Here is a 22,342-nt window from a genome sequence, read left to right as displayed (position 1 = left end):
TCCTGTATTATACTCCAGAGCTGCACTCACTATTCTGCTGGTGCAGTCACTGTGTACATACATTACTGATCCTGAGTTACCTCCTGTATTATACTCCAGAGCTGCACTCACTGTTCTGCTGGTGCAGTCACTGTGTACATACATTACTGATCCTGAGTTACCTCCTGTATTATACTCCAGAGCTGCACTCACTGTGTACATACATTACATTACTGATCCCGAGTTACCTCCTGTATTATACTCTAGAGCTGCACTCACTATTCTGCTGGTGCAGTCACTGTGTACATACATTACTGATCCTGAGTTACGTCCTGTATAAGGCTGCGTTCCCAGTTTTGGACGCAGCATACTTCAGCTGCACCCAAAAGGCTGCAATGTACAGTACAAGCACAGTGGATGGAATTTCTAGAAATCCCATGCCCACTGTGCCATGTATGGCCTGCAGCGTAAACTGACCTGCGGTGCAGCTTACTGTGCTGCAAACATGTCAGTTTATTGCAGTGAAGCCGCGAGTGTTCTCCGCAGAAGAGACCGCAACTGCCTGAGCCCAGATCGTAAGCACGGGCCACTGATCTCCTGCAGAGGAGACTTGCGGCCCCATAGGTCAGGACTCGCCGCATCCAGGACGCATTCTGTCCTGATTGTGGGCATATACCCTTATACTCCAGAGCTGCACTCACTATTCTGCTGGTGCAGTCACTGTGTACATAAATTACAGATCGAGTTACATCCTGTAAGTACACAGTGACTGCACCAGCAGAATAGTGAGTGCAGCTCTGGAGTATAATACAGGAGGTAACTCAGGATCAGTACAGAATAAGTGATAGAAATATTTTCTTAAGATGTTATGCATTGATGGACCAATAGTTACATAGGTTGAAACAAACCATCTAGGCCTGTTTAGTTCAACCTTTTTGATGTAACGCATTAGTGTAATTAACCTCAGAGCTGTATTTCATCCGATCTCACAGAATGTGCAGAAACATCCAATTAGGAAAGTAACGAAAATGAAGAGGCGTCACTAATGTGTCTGAATTTGGACCGGTCACCTTCTTCTATATGGCATTTGATGTGATCGTTTTGCAGACAGGAGACACGGGCGGTTTTGTTTCTAATGACATTTTATTGAATTAAAACCGAAAGAAATAAATGAAAAAAAACAAACAAAAACAAAAACAAAAAAAGTAAGATACTTAAAGCAGTTAGTAGATTGCTTGTAAAGAATACAATTTACTGTTGATAGAGTGACTGCTGCTCGCAAATAAATTAAAGTGTCCATGCAGCCCACACGTGGTTTCCCCACCGGTACCCAGTCAGCGTGTGCGCCGCCGCGTCACATCCACGGTGCGTGTAGGCCGCATGCACCCTTTAATCCTGACAACGGGGCGGAAGGAGACCGGCAGCACATTCACTTTTGCAAACTGTCACTTCTAAACTCTAATTCCAGAGCTCAAAACGCAACATGATTCTAGAAAAAAATACGCATCTAGAAGTGCAAATGCGGGATGTGCCGCGGGAACGTGGAGGAGGTGCGTCATATGCAAACCAACATTAACTCTACACATGCTGTAATAGATCGCAACTGAAAAACGGGAGAGGATAAGGGAAGGGGGGGGGGGGGGGGAAGAGACGTGACCACAGATGCCCCCGAGACGCTGAATGTCAGTATGAAATACATGGAAACACCGAGTGATCGTTACATGATGGGTACGCCGCAGTCACCGGCACATTCTCTGTTAATGTCAGGCTTTTAGAAAGCAAGCTGTACACGAACCACATGTACTAAGAAAAGTCATCTTTAATGTCAAAAGCAGATTAGAACAGGAAAAAAAAAAAAAGTGGTAGTCTGTCAACAGAACGAAACGAGCGGCGGGGGGGTGACACAAAAACATGGAGAAAAGAAAGAAAAATGCTAAAAGCGTGGAAAGCCGAAAATACCACAGGGCACACACGACGGGTGATCGTTTCTTCTCTCAGAATATACAACTAATGCTAGAAAAAAAAAACAAAAATAAAGCAGTGAAGTGAAGAGACAAAGGTAAAGTAACCCCTTCAATGCCAGGAGGAATGGGGGGTGGGGGGGCTGCGCCCTGGATATAGCAACGGAGAAAAGGTTGCACCGTAACATTTATTTAGCACAGTTAAGTCCTGCAGATCCAGCCGGCACTGAAAGGGTTAACATGACAAACGCCGCTGCGGTGAGGCGAGCGGAACGACCCCTTTTGTGACTTGCGGGGTCCTTGGTGGGCTTGGGGTGGGGGGGGGGGGGGGGAAGAGGACTAGCTGCAGTACTAAAAGTATGGACCCCTTTGCAATGTTGTTTGGGGCTTAAGATATCATGTGCATAATATACTTGTTAATTTGGGGGGGGGGGGGTAGAGAGGGGTGAAGCAGATTTGGACATTTAACTCTTTCTGGAATCCTTTTACCTGTCTCAAGGAGGTAAACGCGTGCAACATTGTATAAGGGGGTCAGAATGGCTGGGTGATGTTAACAGTGCACACTTATTATAAGGTGGATTTTTTATTTATTTTTTTTGTTTTCTTGATGGAGGATCTGGCGATGTCTCGTCGGCAGGATATGCTCTTCACCTCTTCTTGGGAGGATTGGCTGTCCGGGGAGGCGTCACGGGGCGCCCAGAGTTCAATCCCCCGTACTGGTACTTTGCTTTCTTTTCTGAAGGTTTCAGGATCTACAGGAGAGAAGAACAAAGTTGTGACACCATGAATTAAGTGTGAACGGAGCCGACTAAACCCGCAAGCAGGAAGCACTTGGGGTAAGTTTCCGGGGCGGGCCGCAGCAAACCCGGCCGGCGGGGCGGGCCGCAGCAAACCCGGCCGGCGGGGCGGGCCGCAGCAAACCCGGCCGGCGGGGCGGGCCGCAGCAAACCCGGCCGGCGGGGCGGGCCGCAGCAAACCCGGCCGGCGGGGCGGGCCGCAGCAAACCCGGCCGGCGGGGCGGGCCGCAGCAAACCCGGCCGGCGGGGCGGGCCGCAGCAAACCCGGCCGGCGGGGCGGGCCGCAGCAAACCCGGCCGGCGGGGCGGGCCGCAGCAAACCCGGCCGGCGGGGCGGGCCGCAGCAAACCCGGCCGGCGGGGCGGGCCGCAGCAAACCCGGCCGGCGGGGCGGGCCGCAGCAAACCCGGCCGGCGGGGCGGGCCGCAGCAAACCCGGCCGGCGGGGCGGGCCGCAGCAAACCCGGCCGGCGGGGCGGGCCGCAGCAAACCCGGCCGGCGGGGCGGGCCGCAGCAAACCCGGCCGGCGGGGCAGCTCCTGTATGGTGACATTTGGGCAGGCTTGTTGGACAAATACACAACACACAGCAAGGCAGCAAATTCCTAGTGAAGGCTGAGGTGTAGAATGTTTGCCGCGATCTGATAGTTGATGTTCCTGCAGAAATACAAGCCATTATATCACTGCACCGCTGAAGAGTAAGACTATAAGGGGGAAGCAGGGACAAGTGTCCTGACCCCGGGGTTTGTTCGGCGCTGGTCATCCTCCAGGTTTTTAATTTAAAGTGTTATTCCCATGTCTAAGATCCTCTCCTAATATGCATAATAAAATATTAGCAAATGCCTTCAAATAGAAATTGACTATAGTGCTCCTGATACAGCCTTGTCTCCTACCTCATGTGCAGAGCATAGCAGCTTAGCTATCCATGATTATGTCCACTCATATAGTGACAGGGTCTCATGGTTATAACTAGGGATGATCGAATACCTCAAATATTCGGCTTCACAAATATTTGCCAAATACCTCGCCGCTATTTGACTATTCGCGAATATTCGATGCGCAATGTAAGTCTATGGGAAACCCGAACAACTATTTGGGCTTCCCATAGACTTACACTGTGCATCGAATATTCGCATAGCGGCGTCCTATTCGTCAGATATTCGCGAAGCCAAATATTTGAGGTATTCGATCACCCCTAGTTATAACCATGGATACTTAAGCTACTACAATGCCCTGCACATGAGGTAAGAGACAAGGCTATATCTGGAAAATTTTACTACATTTCTACTTTGTGGTACTTGTCAAAATTATTACTACACCTACTACATAATGGGATGGGATTTGGCAGCACCAGTGAGCCCTTATATACAGCATTCCAGAATACTGTAAATAAGAGGCCTGGCTGATCTGTAGGAGCGTAAAAAAAGAAGGGAATTTTGTTACTTACCGTAAATTCCTTTTCTTCTAGCTCTTATTGGGAGACCCAGACGATTGGGGTATAGCTACTGCCCTCTGGAGGCCACACAAAGCACTACATTAAAAGTGCAAGGCCCCTCCCCCTCTGGCTATACCCCCCCCGTGGTATCACGGGTTCTCCAGTTTTAGTGCCAAAGCAAGAAGGAGGAAGCCAATAACTGGTTTAAACAAATTAACTCCGAATAACATCGGAGAACTGAAAAACCGTTCAACATAAACAACATGTGTACCCGCAAACAACAAAAAAACATCCCGAAGGACAACAGGGCGGGTGCTGGGTCTCCCAATAAGAGCTAGAAGAAAAGGAATTTACGGTAAGTAACAAAATTCCCTTCTTCTTCAGCGCTCTATTGGGAGACCCAGACGATTGGGACGTCCAAAAGCTGTCCCTGGGTGGGTAAAGAAATACCTCATGTTAGAGCTGCAAAACAGCCCTCCCCTACGGGGGTGTCACTGCCGCCTGCAGGACTCTTCTACCTAAGCTGGCATCCGCCGAAGCATAGGTATGCACCTGATAATGCTTGGTGAAAGTGTGCAGACTGGACCAGGTAGCTGCCTGGCACACCTGTTGAGCCGAAGCCTGGTGACGTAATGCCCAGGACGCACCCACGGCTCTGGTTGAGTGGGCTTTTAGCCCTGAAGGAACCGGAAGCCCCGCAGAACGGTAGGCCTCTAGAATTGGTTCTTTGATCCATCGAGCCAGGGTGGCTTTAGAAGCCTGCAATCCCTTGCGCGGACCAGCGACAAGGACAAAAAGTGCATCGGAACGGCGCATGGGCGCCGTGCGGGAAATGTAGATTCTGAGTGCTCTCACCAGATCTAGCAAACGTAAGTCCTTTTCATACCGGTGAACCGGATGAGGACAAAAAGAAGGCAAGGATATATCCTGATTAAGATGAAAAGAGGATACGACCTTAGGGAGAAACTCCGGAATAGGGCGCAGCACTACCTTGTCCTGGTGGAACACCAGGAAAGGAGCCTTGGATGACAGAGCTGCCAGCTCAGACACTCGCCGAAGCGATGTGATCGCAACAAGAAACGCCACTTTCTGTGACAGCCGAGAAAAGGAAACTTCCTTCAGAGGCTCGAAGGGCGGCTTCTGGAGAGCAACTAGTACCCTGTTCAGATCCCATGGATCTAACGGCCGCTTGTACGGGGGCACAATATGACAGACCCCCTGCAGGAACGTGCGCACCTTAGGAAGACGTGTGCTAGACGCTTCTGAAAAAACACGGATAGTGCCGAAACTTGCCCTTTAAGGGAGCTGAGCGACAAGCCCTTTTCTAACCCCGATTGCAGGAAGGAAAGAAACTTGGGCAATGCAAATGGCCAGGGAGACACTCCCTGAGCAGAGCACCAGGATAAGAAAATCTTCCACGTTCTGTGGTAGATCTTAGCCGAATTCGACTTTCTAGCTTGTCTCATTGTGGCAACGACTCCTTGAGATAATCCTGCAGACGCTAGGATCCAGGACACAAAGGCCACACAGTCAGGTTCAGGGCCGCAGAATTCTGATGGAAAAACGGCCCTTGGGACAGTAAGTCTGGTCGGTCTGGCAGTGACCACGGTCGACCGATCGTGAGATGCCACAGATCCGGATACCACGACCTCCTCGGCCAGTCTGGAGCGACGAGTATGATGCGGCTGCACTCGGATCTGATCTTGCGTAGCACTCTGGGCAAGAGCGCCAGAGGCGGAAACACGTATGGGAGCTGAAACTGCGACCAATCTTGAACCAAGGCGTCTGCCGCCAGAGCTCTTTGATCGCGCGACCTCGCCATGAATGCCGGGACCTTGTTGTTTGTGCCGGGATGCCATTAGGTCGACGTCCGGCACTCCCCAGCGGCGACAGATTTCCTGAAACACGTCCGGGTGAAGGGACCATTCCCCTGCGTCCATGCCCTGGCGACTGAGGAGTCTGCTTCCCAGTTTTCTACGCCTGGGATGTGAACGCGGATATGGTGGATGCTCTGTCCTCCACCCACATTAGAATGCGCCGGACTTCTTGGAAGGCTTGCCGACTGCGCGTCCCTCCTTGGTGGTTGATGTATGCCACCGCTGTGGAGTTGTCCGATTGGATTCGGATCTGCTTTCCTTCCAGCCACTGTTGGAAGGCCAGTAGAGCAAGATACACTGCTCTGATCTCCAGAACATTGATCTGAAGGATGGACTCCTGCGGAGGTCCACGTCCCCTGAGCCCTGTGGTGGAGAAACACTGCTCCCCACCCTGACAGACTCGCATCTGTCGTGACTACTGCCCAGGATGGGGGCAGGAAGGATCTTCCCTGAGACAATGAGGTGGAAGGAGCCACCATTGTAGGGAGTCCTTGGCCATCTGGGAAAGCGAGACTTTCCTGTCCAGGGACGTTGACTTCCCGTCCCATTGGCGGAGAATGTCCCATTGAAGTGGGCGCAGATGAAACTGCGCAAAGGGAACTGCTTCCATGGCTGCCAACCATCTTCCCTAGGAAATGCATGAGGCGCCGCAAGGGATGCAACTGGCCCTGCAGAAGAGATTGCACCCCTGTCTGTAGGGACCGCTGCTTGTTCAGCGGAAGCTTCACTATCGCTGCTAGAGTATGAAACTCCATGCCAAGATACGTTAGTGATTGAGTCGGTGATAGGATCGACTTTGGAAAGTTGATGATCCACCCGAAAGACTGTAGGGTCTCAGCGTAGCATTCAGGCTGTGCTGACATGCCTCTTGAGAGGGAGCTTTGACCAATAAATCGTCTAGGTAAGGGATCCACCGAGTGTCCCTGAGAGTGCAAGACTGCTACCACCGCCGCCATGACCTTGGTGAAGACCCGTTGGGGCTGTCGCCAGACCAAATGGCAGAGCTACGAACTGAAAATGGTCGTCTCCTATCACAAAACGTAGAAAACGTTGATGTTCTGTAGCAATTGGCACGTGGAGATAAGCATCTTTGATGTCTATTGAGGCAAGGAAGTCTCCTCTGGACATTGAGGCAATGACAGAACGCAGGGTTTCCATCCGAACTTCCTGCGTGCACATGTTTGTTGAGCCGTTTTAGGTCCAGAACAGGACGGAACGAGCCGTCCTTTTTTGGAACCACAAAGAGATTGGAGTAAAACCCTTGCCCTTGTTCCTGAGGAGGGACTGGGATCACCACTCCTTCCGCTCTTAGGGAGCCCACCGCCTGCAGCAGAGCATCTGCTCGGTCTGGATGTGGGGAGGTTCTGAAGAACCGAGCTGGAGGACGAGAATTGAACTCGATTCTGTACCCGCGAGACAAAATGTCCGTCACCCACCGGTCTTTGACCTGTGACATCCAAATGCCGGAAAAGCGGGGAGAGCCTGCCCCCGACCGGCGATGCGGAGGGAGGGGGCTGGAAGTCATGAGGTAGCCGCTTTGGAAGCGGTACCCTCCATTTGCTTTCTTGGGGCGCGTGTGAGCCCGCCACGAATCTGAGTTTCTTTGCGTCCTCTGAGTCCCTTTGTACGAGGTAAATGGTGTCTTGCCCGAACCTCGAAAGGACTGAAACCTCTGCTGCCACTTTTTCTGCTGAGGTTTGGTTGTTCTGGGTTGTGGTAAAGAGGAGTCTTTACCCTTAGACTGCTTAATGATATCAGCCAATGGCTCGCCAAACAGTCAAACATTTTTTGGAACCAGCATCTGCTTTCCAGTCCTTTAACCACAAGGCTCTGCGCAAAACTACCGAATTGGCGGACGCCATTGAGGTGCGACTGGTAGATTCTAGGACCGCATTGATAGCGTAAGACGCAAACGCCGACATCTGCGTGGTAAGGTGCGCCACTTGCGGCACTGCTGATGTATGATAGCATCCACTTTTGCTAAGCCCAGCTGAAATAGCCTGGAGTGCCCATACGGCTGCGAATGCCGGAGCAAACGACGCGCCGATAGCTTCATAGACAGATTTTAACCAAAGGTCCATCTGTCTGTCATTGGCATCTTTAAGTGAAGCGCCATCCTCCACTGCAACTATGGACCTAGCTGCGAGTTTGGAAATCGGGGGGGTCTACCTTTGGACACTGTGTCCAGCGCTTGACCACCTCAGGGGGGAAAGGGAAACGCGTATCTTTAGATCGTTTAGAGAAACGCCTTTCTGGAGTGAGCGTCGTGCTTCTGGATTGATTCTCTGAAGTCAGCGTGATCCAACAAAGCACTCAATTTACGCTTGGGATAAAGGAAACGAAACTTCTCCTGCTCCGCAGCCCGCCTCTTCTGCTGAAGGGGCTGGGGGAGAAATATCCAACAGCCTATTGATGGCTGAGATAAGGTCGTTTACCATGGCATCCCCATCAGGGGTATCCAGGTTGAGAGGGGTTCCAGGAATGGATTCCTGATCACTCTCATCAGACACATCACAGGGAGACTGATTGCGCTGAGACCCTGAGCAGTGTGATTACGTCGAGGGTCTTTCCCAGCGAGCTCGCTTAGGGTGGCTGGGGCTATCATCTGACTCATAATCCTCGGCCTGTGAAGCCGGGGACTCCCCTGTGGGCTGGATTAATTCCAAGTGAGGGGACCTTGAGGACAGAGGCCTCGCCGTGCCCAAAGACTGAGCCCCATGCATAGATTGCAAGGTTTCAAGTATTTTGCCATAGAGACAGACATATTATCAGCAAAAACTGCAAAGTCTGTCCCTGTCACCGGGGCAGACTTACAGGCGTCTCAGCCTGGGTCACTCTCCCTCCTGACTCCGGCTGGCGAAGCAGCACCGGGTCGGAGCATTGCACACAATGGGGGTCATCGGAGCCTGCCTGGTAGATTAGCCCCACATGCAGCACACGCAGTATACACAGCCCTTTTGCCTTGGCCGCCTTGCGTTTTGAGGATGACATGTTGTTGCTTCCACAGAGTGATCTGGGAGATGCAGCCAGAAGCGACCTTACAGTGCAAGAAATACATATCTCTATATCCTACACAGTACACCAATACACCGTGAGGCACTAGAGGGACCCAGCACAGAAAAAACGCTTACCGCCCGCTTAAAAAGCGGGTGTGTGGTCGCCAGATAGCCCCTAGTCCAGGTCTCCCAGAGCTCTTGCGTCCTTCCTCCAGCCAGACTGCATGTAATGGCTGCCGGCATCCTGAGAGAGAAGGGGGGCGGGCCCTGGGCGTTCCTGGCCAAGAGCGGGAAGCCTGCTTCCCTCTGTGCCTAGTGTGAGGGCTGGAGCATGTAAATCAGGCTCCAGCCCTCGTCGCTGCTAGCGAACAGCGTCTCTCCCCTACCCTGAATGACAGGGTGGGGGCGGGAACGAATCGGAGCTGCCGGCGTCCTAGGCCCAAAAAGCCGGGGACTCAATTTATAACCGCCGCCGCCGTAAAAGCGCGGACGGCGGATCCCCGGCGCACCACAAGTCACAGCAGCGCCCGCCCGGTCCAGAGGGGGTCGGCGCTGCGTTCCCATACACAAACAATCCCCCAGTAATCTGTAGGGACACTAGCTCCAACGTTGCGGTCCCCGGCGCACTACAACACCCAGCCAGCCCGGGAGTGTGTCTGTGCCTGCCGGGGACACAGAGTACCTGTATGATGCAGGGCCTGTCCCTGATCGTACTCCTGCTCCGTCTCCATCAGGTTCTAATGGGTCTGTGGATGGAGCCCGGCGTCAGAGCTGAGAGGCCGGCAGGATCCCACTTCCACAGAGCCCTACCAGGGGATGTGGAAGGAAAACAGCATGTCAGGCTCCAGCCCTGTACCAGCAATAGGTACCTCAACCTTACAACACCATCCAGGGGTGAGAAGGGAGCATGCTGGGGACACTATATGTGTCCTCTTTTCTTCCATCCGAAATAGTCAGCAGCTACTGCTGACTAAAATCTGTGGAGCTATGCATGGAATGTCTGACCTCCTTCGCACACAAAGCTAAAACTGGAGTACCCGTGATACCACGGGGGGTATAGCCAGAGGGGGAGAGGGCCTTGCACTTTTAATGTAGTGCTTTGTGTGGCCTCCAGAGGGGCAGTAGCTATACCCCAATCGTCTGGGTCTCCCAATAGAGCGCTGAAGAAATAAAAGCTGTTATTATATTCACCTGCGGGATGGTCCGGTTTGATGGGTGCCACTGGTCTCTGTTCGCACCTCCTATTCTTCTCTTGATCGCCGTCCATCCTTCCCAGCTTTGTGTGGATGACGCGTCCTATCCACGCGTCCTATCCACACGAAGCTGTGAAGGAGGACGGCGATGGAAGAGTAGGCCCTGGACTGAGACCACAGACGCCCATCAGACCGGACCACCCTGCAAGGGAGTATAATAAAAGGTGTTTGGGCTCTTATATACCGTATTCTAGAACATTGTATATAAGAGCTCACTGGTGGTGGACGCAGTTTATAGGGACACAAATCTGGTAACAGGTTCCCTTTAAGGACGAAGGGAATTTTGTTACTTACCGTAAATTCCTTTTCTTCTAGCTCTTATTGGGAGACCCAGACGATTGGGGTATAGCTACTGCCCTCCGGAGGCCACACAAAGCACTACACCAAAAAGTGCAAGGCCCCTCCCCTTCTGGCTAAGTTTGCTATACCCCCCCCGTGACATCACGGGTTTCTCCAGTTTTAGTGCCAAAGCAAGAAGGGGGAAAGCCAATAACTGGTTTAAACAAATTAACTCCGAGTAACATCGGAGAACTGAAAAACCGTTCAACATGAACAACATGTGTACCCGCAAACAACAAAAAAATCCCGAAGGACAACAGGGCGGTGCTGGGGTCTCCCAATAAGAGCTAGAAGAAAAGGAATTTACGGTAAGTAACAAAATTCCCTTCTTCAGCGCTCTATTGGGAGACCCAGACGATTGGGACGTCCAAAAGCTGTCCCTGGGTGGGTAAAGAAATACCTCATGTTAGAGCTGCAAGACAGCCCTCCCCTATGGGGAAGCCACTGCCGCCTGCAGGGCTCTTCTACCTAGGCTGGCGTCCGCCGAAGCATAGGTATGCACCTGATAATGTTTGGTGAAAAAATGTGCAGGCTCGACCAGGTAGCTGCCTGGCACACCTGTTGAGCCGTAGCCTGGTATCGTAATGCCCAGGACGCACCTACGGCTCTGGTAGAATGGGCCTTCAGCCCTGAAGGAACCGGAAGCCCCGCAGAACGGTAGTCTTCAAGAATTGGTTCTTTGATCCATCGAGCCATGGTGGCTTTAGAAACCTGCAACCCCTTGCGCGTACCAGCGACAAGGACAAAAAAATGCATCAGAGCGGCGCATGGGCGCCGTGCGGGAAATGTAGATTCTGAGTGCTCTCCCCAGAACTAACAACTGTAAATCCTTTTCATACCGGAGAACCGGATGAGAACAAAAGGAAGGTAAGGATATATCCTGATTAAGAAGAAACGCGGATATAACCTTAGGAAGAAACTCCTGAATAGGGCGCAGCACACCTTGTCCTGGTGGAATACTAGGAAGGGAGCCTTGAATGACAGAGCCGCCAGCTCAGACACTCGCCGAAGCGACGTGATCGCAACCAGAAAGGCCACTTTCTGTGACAGGCGCGAAAGGGAAACTTCCCTCAGAGGCTCGAAAGGCGGCTTCTGGAGAGCAACTAGTACCCTGTTCAGATCCCATGGATCTAACGGCCGGCTTGTACGGGGGCACAATATGACAAACCCCCTGTAGTAACGTGCGCACCTTAGGAAGACGTGCTAGACGCTTCTGAAAAGAACACGGATAGTGCCGAGACTTGCCCTTAAAGGGAGCCGAGCGACCAACCTCTTTCCCAACCAGATTGCAGGAGAGAAGGCAAAGTAGGCAATGCCGATGGCCAGGGAGACACTCCCTGAGCAGAACACTAAGATAAGAATATCTTCCACGAGTTGTGGTAGATCTTGGCAGACCGCGGGCTGGCTAGCCCGTCTCATGGTGGCAATGACGTCGTGCTCACGGTCGACCGACGGTGAGGTGCCACAGATCTCGGTACCACGACCTCCCCGGCCAGTTTGGGGCGACGAGGATGGTGTGGCAGCAATCGGTAGCTGGAACTGTGACCAATCCTGAGCCAAGGCGCCTGTCGCCAGAGCTCTTTGATCGTAAGACCGCGTCATGAAAATCGGGACCTTGTTGTTGCCGAGAAGCCATGACGTCGACGTCCGTCTTCATCCTGCGGCTACAGATTTCTTGAAAACAAACGGGTGCAGAGCCCATTCCCCTGCGTCCACGCCCTGGCGACTGAGGAAGTCTGCTTCCTAGTGTTGTACGCCCGGGATATGAACAGCTGATATGGTGTATGCTCTGTCTTCTACCCATAGCAGAATCCGCCGGACCTCTTGGGAGGCTTGTCGACTGCGTAGTCCGCCTTGGAGGTTGGTGTATGCACCACTGTGGATAGTCCGACTGAATTCGGATCTATTTGCATTCCAGCCACTGCAGGAAGGCTTGCAGTGCAAGATACACTGCCCAGAGCTCCAGACCACTGAGTTGAAGAGTGGACTCCTCTGAAGACGGTCTTTGACCGTCTGGAAAAGTGACACGTTCCTGTGTAGGGACATCGACTTCCCTCCCATAAGCGAAGAATGTGCTATTGAGGCGGACGCAGATGACACTGCGTGAAAAAAGCTCGCCTCTGGATGAGGCGCCTCCTCGAAGGTGAGACTGCCCTCTCGTCTGTAGTGAACGCTGTTTGTCCAGCGGAAGCTTCACTATCGCTGAGAGAGTGTGAAAACTCTCCAGGAGATGCCAGCGATTGGGTTCAACCTTGAAAAGTTGAAGACCCACCCGAAACTCTGGGAAGGGTCCAGCGCCATGTTCAGGTTGTGTTGGCATGCTTCTAAAGGAGAGTGCCTTGACCAGTAGATTGCCCAAGTAAAGGATCACAGAGTGACCGTGAGAGCGCGGGACTGCTCCCTCTGCTGCCACGAACTTGGTGAACACCCGTGGGGCTGTCGCCAGCCAAAGGGTATGGCTACGAAACGAAATATTCTCGTCTTTAATAACGAATCGTAGCCAACGCCGGTGCCTCGGAGCAATCGGCACGTGTAGATAAGCATCCTGATGTCTATTGATGTTAGGAAAACTCCTTGAGACAGAGAGGCAATGACGGAGCGGAGTGATGCCATCCGGAACCGCTGGTTTTCACGTGCTTGTTAAGCAGTATAAATGCCAGACGGGACGGAAGGAGCCGTCCTATTTTGGCACCACGACCAGGTCGAAGCAAGATGCGTATCTGGTTCCTGAAGAGGAACAGGGATTACCGCTCTTTCCGCCTGCAGAAGAGCCTCGGCTCGGTCGGTGCGGGTAGTTTGAAAACAAACTGACTCTCACTCACAGGCCCTTGACCTGCGGTAGGTAAATGCGCGCTAAAAGCGGGGGAGTCTGCCCCCCCCGCGGTTGCGGAGTGAGAGGGCTGAAAATTATGAGGAAAAACACTTTGGTAGCGGGGTCCTCTGGCTGCCTTCCCCGGGCGTGATTGAGCCCGCTAGGAATCTATGCCCTTCTGGGCTTTTTGAGTCGTCTTGGATAGTTGAATGATTTCATTCAACCCTTACCAACAGACTATCACTAGATAAAGGCAACCTGGTTAAGCACTTCGTTGGAAGCAGCCTCTGTTCCAATCTCTCAACTACTAGCCTCTGCGTAAAAACACGGAGTTGGCGGGGTGCCACTGACGTCCGGCTCGTAGAGTCTCGGACAGCAATAACAGCATGATTCGCCATGCCGACATTGCGAGTTAAAGACGCTGCTGGGACCGAGAGTACCTGTGACAGCGACCCCCTGCGCAATACTAGCTGAAATAGCTTGGAGTGCCTTCACGGCTGCGACTGCCGGAGCAACCGACCTGCCGATAGCTTCATAGACAGATTGCAACCAGAGGCCAATCTGCCTGTCAATGGCATTTTGAAGTGAAGTCCTATCCACCACTACAACTATAGATCTAGCTGCAAGCATGGAGATTGGGGGATCCACATTTGGATACTGGGTCTAGCGCTTGACCACGTCAGGGGGGAGCGACACGTGTCTCATTAATACGGTCGGAGAAACGCTTATCGTGATAAGCGTGTCGTTTCTGGACTGCTTCTCTGGAGTCAGAGTGCTAAACAAGTACTCAATATACGCTTGAGATACTGAAATAGAGATTTCTCTTGCTGTGAAGCTGACCCCTCCACTGGAGGAGTTGAGGGAGAAATACCCAACCTTTCGTTGATGGACGCAATAAGATTATTCACTATAGCGTCACCATCCGGTGTATCCGGATTGAGAGCGGTCTCAGGATCAGAGTCCTGAACAGCTACGTCTGCCTCAACGTACAGAGAGTACTGCAGCTGGGACCTTGACCAGTGATGGAGTCGAGGGCTAATCCCAGCGAGCCCGCTTAGGCCATCTGGGACTGTCGACCGTGTCGGATGCCTGCTCTCTGGGATGCCTGGAATCACTCTGGCGCCTTGAGATGCTCCAAATCAGGGCGGCCAGGGTCATTGCAACCATATTGCCCACGGTCTGCTTGGGGTGCAAAGTCTGTAAGATGTCAGTCATAGTCACAGACAATATATCAGCGGAAAAACTGCAACTTCGTCCCTGTTTCTGGACAGAGATCACAGGTGGTTCTTTTGGCCACATAAAGCAGAGACCCCCGTTGAGCAATTGCACGCACTGGGGGTCCTGGAACCGTATGACATGCATTACAGGCAGCATAGAAAGCCCGTGCATTGGCAACTTGTCTTTTTCTGCTGTTGTTGTCTAGCTATCTAAGAGCCTAGCCGAGGATCGCGACCGTACAGTGAATAGTCATACAAGCATGAAGTACAAATAAACACTTCAGCACATGTAGTACACGCAGCATTGAAAACTTGTGGCTTGGCACATTTGCTCTTCTGCTGCTGTTGTCTATTTATCTAGGAGCATGAGACAAGGATAGCGACATACAGTGAATGTATAGCATACAAGCCTGACAGTAAACACTGCAGCCCATGCAATCCAAGCAGCATTGAAAGCTTGCGCGTTAGCACCCTAGCCTTTCTGCTGCTGTTGTCTATTTATCCAGGAACATTAGCCAAGGATAGCGACATACAGTGAATGTATAGCATACAAGCATGACAGTAAACACTGCAGCCAATGCAAGTCAAGCAGCATTGAAAACTTGTGCCGTAGCACCATTGCTCTACTGCTGCTTTTGTCTGTTTATCTGGGCGCATTAGCCAAGAATAGCGACATACAGTGAATGTATAGCATAACAATAAACCGTGCAGCACATGCAAGCGAAGCAGCATTGAAAGCTTGTGCCTTAGCACAAATTGCTCTACTGCTGCTGTTGCCCAATCTGACAGTAAACACTGCAGCACATGCAAACGACGAAGCATTGAAAGCTTGTGCCTCAGCAGCATTGCTTATTTGCTGCTGTTGCCCAGAATAGCGACAGTACAGTACAGTGCATATCATATCAGCACACAGCCCAAAAGCCCACTTCAGCATTAGTGGTGTCAGTACTGCTTACCGCCCGCACAAGAGCGGGTGTGAGGTCGCCCAAAAACCTGTGACTGGTTCCGTTCTCCCAGAGTGGAAACCATAATGGCTGCCGGCTTCTCTTCCCCGTCCTGTGCAGAGGGGCGGGCCGTGGGCGAGCCCCAGCCAAGAGCGGGAACCCGGCGTCTCACTGTGTTCAGTGAGAGGGGGCTGGAGAATGCAAAGCAGACTCCAGCTCCCTGCGCTGAGCTTCTGTACAGCGTCCCGCCCCTCCTCTGACTGGCAGGGCTGGGGCGGGAACGAAACGAAAGCTAGGCCGCAAAGCCGGGGACTCGAGTAATAAGCGCGGCCGTCCTATGTGCACGGCCGACGCCGAAGTCCCCCGGCGCACCACAAGTCCCAGCCGCGCCACAATGTAAAAAACAATCAGCAGCGGCCGGCGCGGCCGTTTTCAATACATAAATTCACTCAGCAAAGCTGCAGTGAATAATAGCACCAGCGCTCCGCGCTGTTGTCCCCGGCGCACTAACACTCCCAGCAATGCTGGTGTGTGTGTGCGCGCTTGCCCGGGGACACAGAGTACCTTGATGTAGCAGGGCCCTGTCCCTGACGATACTCAGCTCCATATCCAGCAGGTTCTTTTGGGTCTGTGGATGGAGCTCGGTCTCTGTGCCTGGAGACCGGTAAGATCCCACTTCACCCAGAGCCCTGAGGGGGGATGGGGAAGGAAAACAGCATGTGGGCTCCGGCCTCTGTACTAGCAATAAGTACCTCAACCTTACAACACCATCCACGGGTGAGAAGGGAGCATGCTGGGGGCCCTATATGGGCCCTCTTTTCTTCCATCCGACATAGTCAGCAGCTACTGCTGACTAAAATCTGTGGAGCTATGCATGGATGTCTGACCTCCTTCGCACACAAAGCTAAAACTGGAGAACCCGTGATGTCACGGGGGGGTATAGCCAGAAGGGGAGGGGCCTTGCACTTTTTGGTGTAGTGCTTTGTGTGGCCTCCGGAGGGCAGTAGCTATACCCCAATCGTCTGGGTCTCCCAATAGAGCGCTGAAGAAAGATTATATTCTTAGGGTGTGTTCTAGCAAATAAGCCTTAAAAACCAGACCAGTCGCCAAGGAATGTGACGAGTAACGTTTGTAATGGACTTTTTCCTCAGTCTCCGGATTTTGCAGAGTATAAATTCATAAACGTTTCTGCAGAACCTAATTGCGCAAGCTGTAGTGTGCTATTAGAGCCCTTGATGGTCTCACATGGAGGATTGTGGGATCCATCGCGGCCGTATTGTCTTCGCTCAGAGCCGTAAACCCAAATTTTCGCTGGAGGGCAGGAGAAACCAGGGGAGAAGAAGTGGGGAGTTCAGCGTGCAAAGTGAAAAATCACAAGTGGACCAAGAGGGGGGGGGGGGGGGGGGGGGGAACAAAAAAAAAAAATATATATTTTTTTGCTATTGTAAAAGGAACACTCCTGCATTAATAAAGCCAAAAAGAGCAGATTTCAATTGGTCAAAATTGAAATGACATCTGCTGCGTGCAAAGTGAAAAATCACAAGTGGACCAAAAGGAAAAATTTATTTATATATATTATTAATATATATTATTAATATATATTTTTTTCCTCTTGGTCCACTTGTGATATTTCACTTTGCACGCTGCAGATGTCGTTTCAATTTTGACCAATTGAAATCTGCTCCCTTTGGCTTTATTAATGCAGGAGTGTTCCTTTTACAATAGCAAAAAAAAAAAAAAAAAAAAATTTTTTTTTTTTTGCTATTGTAAAAGGAACTGCATTAAAAGCCAAAGGGAGCAGATTTCAATTGGTCAAAATTGAAACAACATCTGCAACTAGAGAAATTAAATCAGTGTCTGATTAAAGGGGTCTTCTGCTATTAGTGCTGAGGGGGCAGTCAGGTTTCCCCTACATATAAAAGAAGGGAATTTTGTTACTTACCGTAAATTCCTTTTCTTCTAGCTCCAATTGGGAGACCCAGACGATTGGGTGTATAGCTACTGCCTCCGGAGGCCACACAAAGCATTACACTAAAAAGTGTAAGGCCCCTCCCCTTCTGGCTATACACCCCCCGTGGGAACACGGGATGCTCAGTTTTAGTGCCAAAGCAAGAAGGAGGAAAGCCAATAACTGGTTTAAACAAATTCAATCCGAAGAACATCGGAGAACTGAAAACCGTTCAACATGAACAACATGTGTACCCGAACAACCAAAAATCCCGAAGGAAACAGGGGCGGGTGCTGGGTCTCCCAATTGGAGCTAGAAGAAAAGGAATTTACGGTAAGTAACAAAATTCCCTTCTTCTTCGGCGCTCCATTGGGAGACCCAGACGATTGGGATGTCCGAAAGCAGTCCCTGGGTGGGTAAATTAATACCTCAAGTTTGGACTGTAAAACAGTCCTTCCCTACATGGAGGCAACCGCCGCCTGTAGGAGTCTTCTACTTAGGCTGGCATCCGCCTAAGCGTAGGAATGCACCTGCTAATGCATGGTGAAGGTGTGCAGACTCGACCAGGTAGCCGCCTGGCACACCGGTTGAGCCGTAGCCTGGTGCCGTAATGCCCAGGATGTACCCATGGCTCTGGTAGAATGGGCCTTCAGCCCTGATGGAACCGGAAGCCCAGCAGAACGGTCGGCTTCAAGAAATGGTTCCTTGATCCATCTGAAAAGGGGGATACCACCTTAGGGAGAAACCCCGGAATCAGGCGCAGCACTCCCTTGCCTTGGTGAACACCAGGAAGGGAGCCTTGGATGGCAGCGCTGCTAGCTCAGACAGACATTCTCCGCAGAGACGTGACCGCTACCAGAAAGGCCACTCTCTGTGAAAGTCGAGAAGTGAAAACATCCCTCAGAGGCTCGAAGGGCGGCTTCTAGAGAGCAAGTAGTACCCTGTTCAGATCCCATGGGTCTAACGGCCTCAGTACGGAGGGACAATGTGACAAACCTCCTGCAGGAACGTGCGTACCTGAGGAAGTTGTGCTAGGCGCTTCTGAAAGAATACAGACAGCGCTGAGATTTGCCCTTTAAGGGAGCCGAGCGACAACCCTGTTTTCCAACCAGATTGCAGGAAGGAAAGAAAAGTAGGCAATGCAAATGGCCAGGGAGACACTCCCTGAGCAGAGCCCTAAGATAAGAATATCTTCCACGTCCTGTGGTAGACCTTGGCAGACGTCGGCTTCCTCGCCCGTCTTATGGGCGTAATGACGTCTGGAGATAATTCTGAAGACGCTAGGAGCCAGGACTCAAGTCCACCCAGTCAGGTTCAGGGCCGTAGCATTGAGATGGAAAAAAGCGGCCCTTGGGACAGAAAGTTTGGCCGGTCTGATAGTGCCCCCGGCCGGCCGATCGTGAGATGCCACGGCTCCGGGAACTACGACCACCTCTGCCAGTCTGGGGCGACGAGGATGGTGCGGCGGCAATCGGAGCTGTCTTGCGTAGCACTCTGGCCAACATTGCCAGAGGGGGAAACACCTAGGGTAGCTGGAACTGCGACCAATCCTGAACTAAGGCGCTTGCCGCCAGAGCTCGTTGATCGTAAGACTACGCTGTTGTGCCGAGACGCCATTAGGTCGACGTCAGGTCTCCCCCGGTGGCCACAGAGTTTCTGCAACACGTCCGGGTGGAGAGACCATTCCTCTGCGTCCATACCCTGGCGACTGAGGAAGTCTGCTTCCCAGTTTTCTACGCCCGGGATGTGAACTGCGGATATGGTGGATGCTCTGTCCTCCACCCACATCAGGATCCGCCGGACTTCCTGGGAGGCTTGCCGACTGCGTGTTTTCACCTTGGTGGTTGATGTATGCCACCGCCGTGGGGTTGTCCGACTGAACTCGGATCTGTCTGCATTCCAGCCACTGCTGGAAGGCTTGCAGGGCAAGATACACTGCTTAGATTTCCAGAGTCCTGCGGTGGAGAAAGACTGTTCCCCACCCTGACAGACTCGCGTCTGTCGTGACCACCGCCCAGGATGGGGGTAGGAAGGACCTCCCTTTTGACAATGAGGCGGAAGAAGCCACCACTGAAGAGAGTCCTTGACCGTCTGAGAAAGGGTGACGTTGTTGTCTAGGGACGTCGACTTCCCATCCCCTTGGCGGAGAATGTCCCATTGAATTGGACGCAGATGAAACTGCGCGAAAGGGACTGCCTCCATTGCTGCCACTATCTTGCTAAGAAGGGCATGAGGCGTCTTAAGGGGTGTGACTGGCCTTGAAGGAGAGACTGCACCCCTGTCTGTAGTGAACGCTGTTTGTCCAGCGGAAGCTTCACTATCGCTGAGAGAGTATGAAAACTCTATGCCAAGATATGTCAGTGATTGGGTCGGTCAGATTTAACTTTGAAAAGTTGATGATCCACCCGAAACTCTGGAGCGTCTCCAGCACCATGTTCAGGCTGCTTTAGCATGCCCATTGAGAGGGTGCCTTGACAAGTAGATCGTCCAAGTAAGGGATCACAGAGTGACCCTGAGAGTGCAGGCCTGCTACCACTGCTGCCATGACCTTGGTGAAAACCCGTGGGGCTGTCGCCAGACCTAAGGGCAGGACTACGAATTGAAGATGCTCGTCTTCTTGAATCGTAGCAACGCTGGTGCTCTGAAGCAATCGGCACAAGGAGATAAGCATCGTGATTGCCTGAAGTGGAACAGGGATTACCACTCCTTCTGCTCGCAGAAGAGCAGCGGCTCGGTCGTTTGAAGAAATCGAGCCAGAGGACGAGAACAAAACTCTATCCTGTACACGTGAGACAAATGTCTCTCACCCACCGGTCTTTGACCTGTGGCAGCTAAATGTCACCAAGCGGGAGAATCTGCCCTTGACCGCGGATGCGGAGATAAAGAGAGGCTGAAAGTCATAAGGAAACCGCCTTGGAAGCGGTTCCTCCGGCTGCCGTCTTTGGGCGTGAGTGAGCCCGCCAGGAATCTGAGCCCCTCTGAGTCTTTTGAGTCATTTTGGACTAGGAAATTGGGACCTGCCCGAGCCTGGAAAGTACCGAAACCTCGACTGTTTGATCTGGGCTGGAGTAAGGACGAATCCTTACCCTTGGACTGTTCGATTTTATGCCATCGGTCACCCAACAGTCTGATACCAGATAATGGCAAATTGGTTAAGCCCTTTTTTGGAAACAGATTCTGCCTTCCATTTCCTTAACTCCAAGGCTCTGCGCAAAACCACGGAGTTGGCTTACGCCCCCGTGTACGGCTCGTAGAGACCAGGACAGCATGAATAGCGTAAGTCGCAATGCAGACATATGCGAGATTAAGAACGCCACCTGCAGCACAGATGTACGTGTGACAGTGTCCATCTGCGCAAGACCAGCTGAAATAGCTTGGAGTGCCCATACGGCTGCGAATGCTGGAGCAAACGACGCGCCGATAGCTTCATAGATGGATTTCAACCCGAGCTCCATCTGTGTCAGTGGCATCTTTAAGGGAAGCCCCATCGTCCACTGCAACTATGGATCTAGTCGCAAGCCTGGAGATTGGAGGATCCACCTTTGGACACTGGGTCCAGCTCTTGACCACGTCAGGTGGAAAGGGATAACGTGTATCCTTAATACATTTGGAGAAACGCTTATCTGGATAAGCGTGGTGTTTCTGAACTGCTTCTCTGAAGTCAGAGTGGCCAGAAAAGTACTCAATTTACGCTTGAGATACTGAAAACGGAAATTTCTCCTGCTGTGCAGCTGACTCCTCTACTGGAGGAGCTGAGGGAGAAATATCCAACATTCCATTGATGGACGCTATAAGATCATTCACTATGGCGTCACCATCCGGAGAGTCTGGATTGAGAGCGGTCTCAGGATCAGAGTCCTGAACAGCCACTTCTGCCTCATCATACGGAGAGTCCTCCTGCTGGAACCCTGACCAGTGATGAAGCCGAGTGCCGCTCCCAGCGAGCTCGCTTAGGCTGTCTGGGACTGTCGCCCGTGTCAGAGCCTCCACCCTGGGATGCATGGGACCCCCCCCCCGGAGCAATGATTTGTTCCAAATGAGGGTGGCTAGGGAGCATTGAATCAACCTTGCCCATGGTCTGTCTGGACTGCAAAGTCTCTAAGATGTTAGCCATAGTCACAGACAATCTGTCAGCCGAAACTGCAACTCCGTCCCTGTCCCTGGACAGGGTTCACAGGTGGTTCCTTTGGCCACCTCTAGCAGAGACCCCGGCTGAGCAAATGCCACAGGGGAGCATTGCATACAATGGGGATCAGTGGAACCTGCCGGTGGAACAGTATCACATGCAGTACAAGCAGCATAGAAAGCCTGTGCCTTGGCACTCTTGCTTTTTTGCTGCCTCTTGCTTTTTTTGCTGCTGCCAAGAAAAGCGACCGTACAGTGCAGTGTATAGCATACAAGCAGAAAGTACAAATGAACACTTTAGCACATGCAATACAAGCAGCATAGAAAGCCTGTGCCTTGGCACCCTTGCTTTTTTGCTGCTGTCGTCTAGCCCTCTAGGATAGTATATAGGCAGGAATAGCGACCGTACAGTGCCATGTATAGCATACAGGCATAAAGTACAACTGAACACTTCAGCACATGCAATACAAGCAGCATAGAAAGCCTGTGCCTTAGCACCCTTGCTTTTTTGCTGCTGTAGTCCAGCCATCTAGGAGAGTATATAGCCAAGAATAGCGACCGTACAGTGCAGTGTACAAGCATACAGTACAAATGAACACCGGCATTAGTGGGGTCAGCACTGCTTACCGCCCGCACAAAAGCGGGTGTGAGGTCGCCAGAATCC

The 22,342-nt window shown here is 51.9% G+C and overlaps 1 protein-coding gene across 1 annotated transcript in view; it reads right to left on the bottom strand.

Annotated features, from left to right (window-relative positions):
* Positions 1-1,103: 1,103 nt before the first annotated feature.
* PPP1CB (protein phosphatase 1 catalytic subunit beta) overlaps positions 1,104-22,342 on the bottom strand; it is a 65,806-nt gene continuing 44,567 nt past the window's right edge. Inside the window, exon 8 of the mRNA XM_075339037.1 lies at positions 1,104-2,692. Within this exon, the coding sequence (XP_075195152.1) occupies positions 2,588-2,692 (105 nt within the window). The 3' untranslated portion in view covers positions 1,104-2,587. The remainder of the gene's footprint in view (positions 2,693-22,342) is intronic.

This window comes from Anomaloglossus baeobatrachus, chromosome 3, assembly GCF_048569485.1.
Source record: "Anomaloglossus baeobatrachus isolate aAnoBae1 chromosome 3, aAnoBae1.hap1, whole genome shotgun sequence".
Taxonomy (NCBI): Eukaryota; Metazoa; Chordata; class Amphibia; order Anura; family Aromobatidae; genus Anomaloglossus; species Anomaloglossus baeobatrachus.
This window is presented reverse-complemented; position numbering and strand designations above follow the sequence as displayed.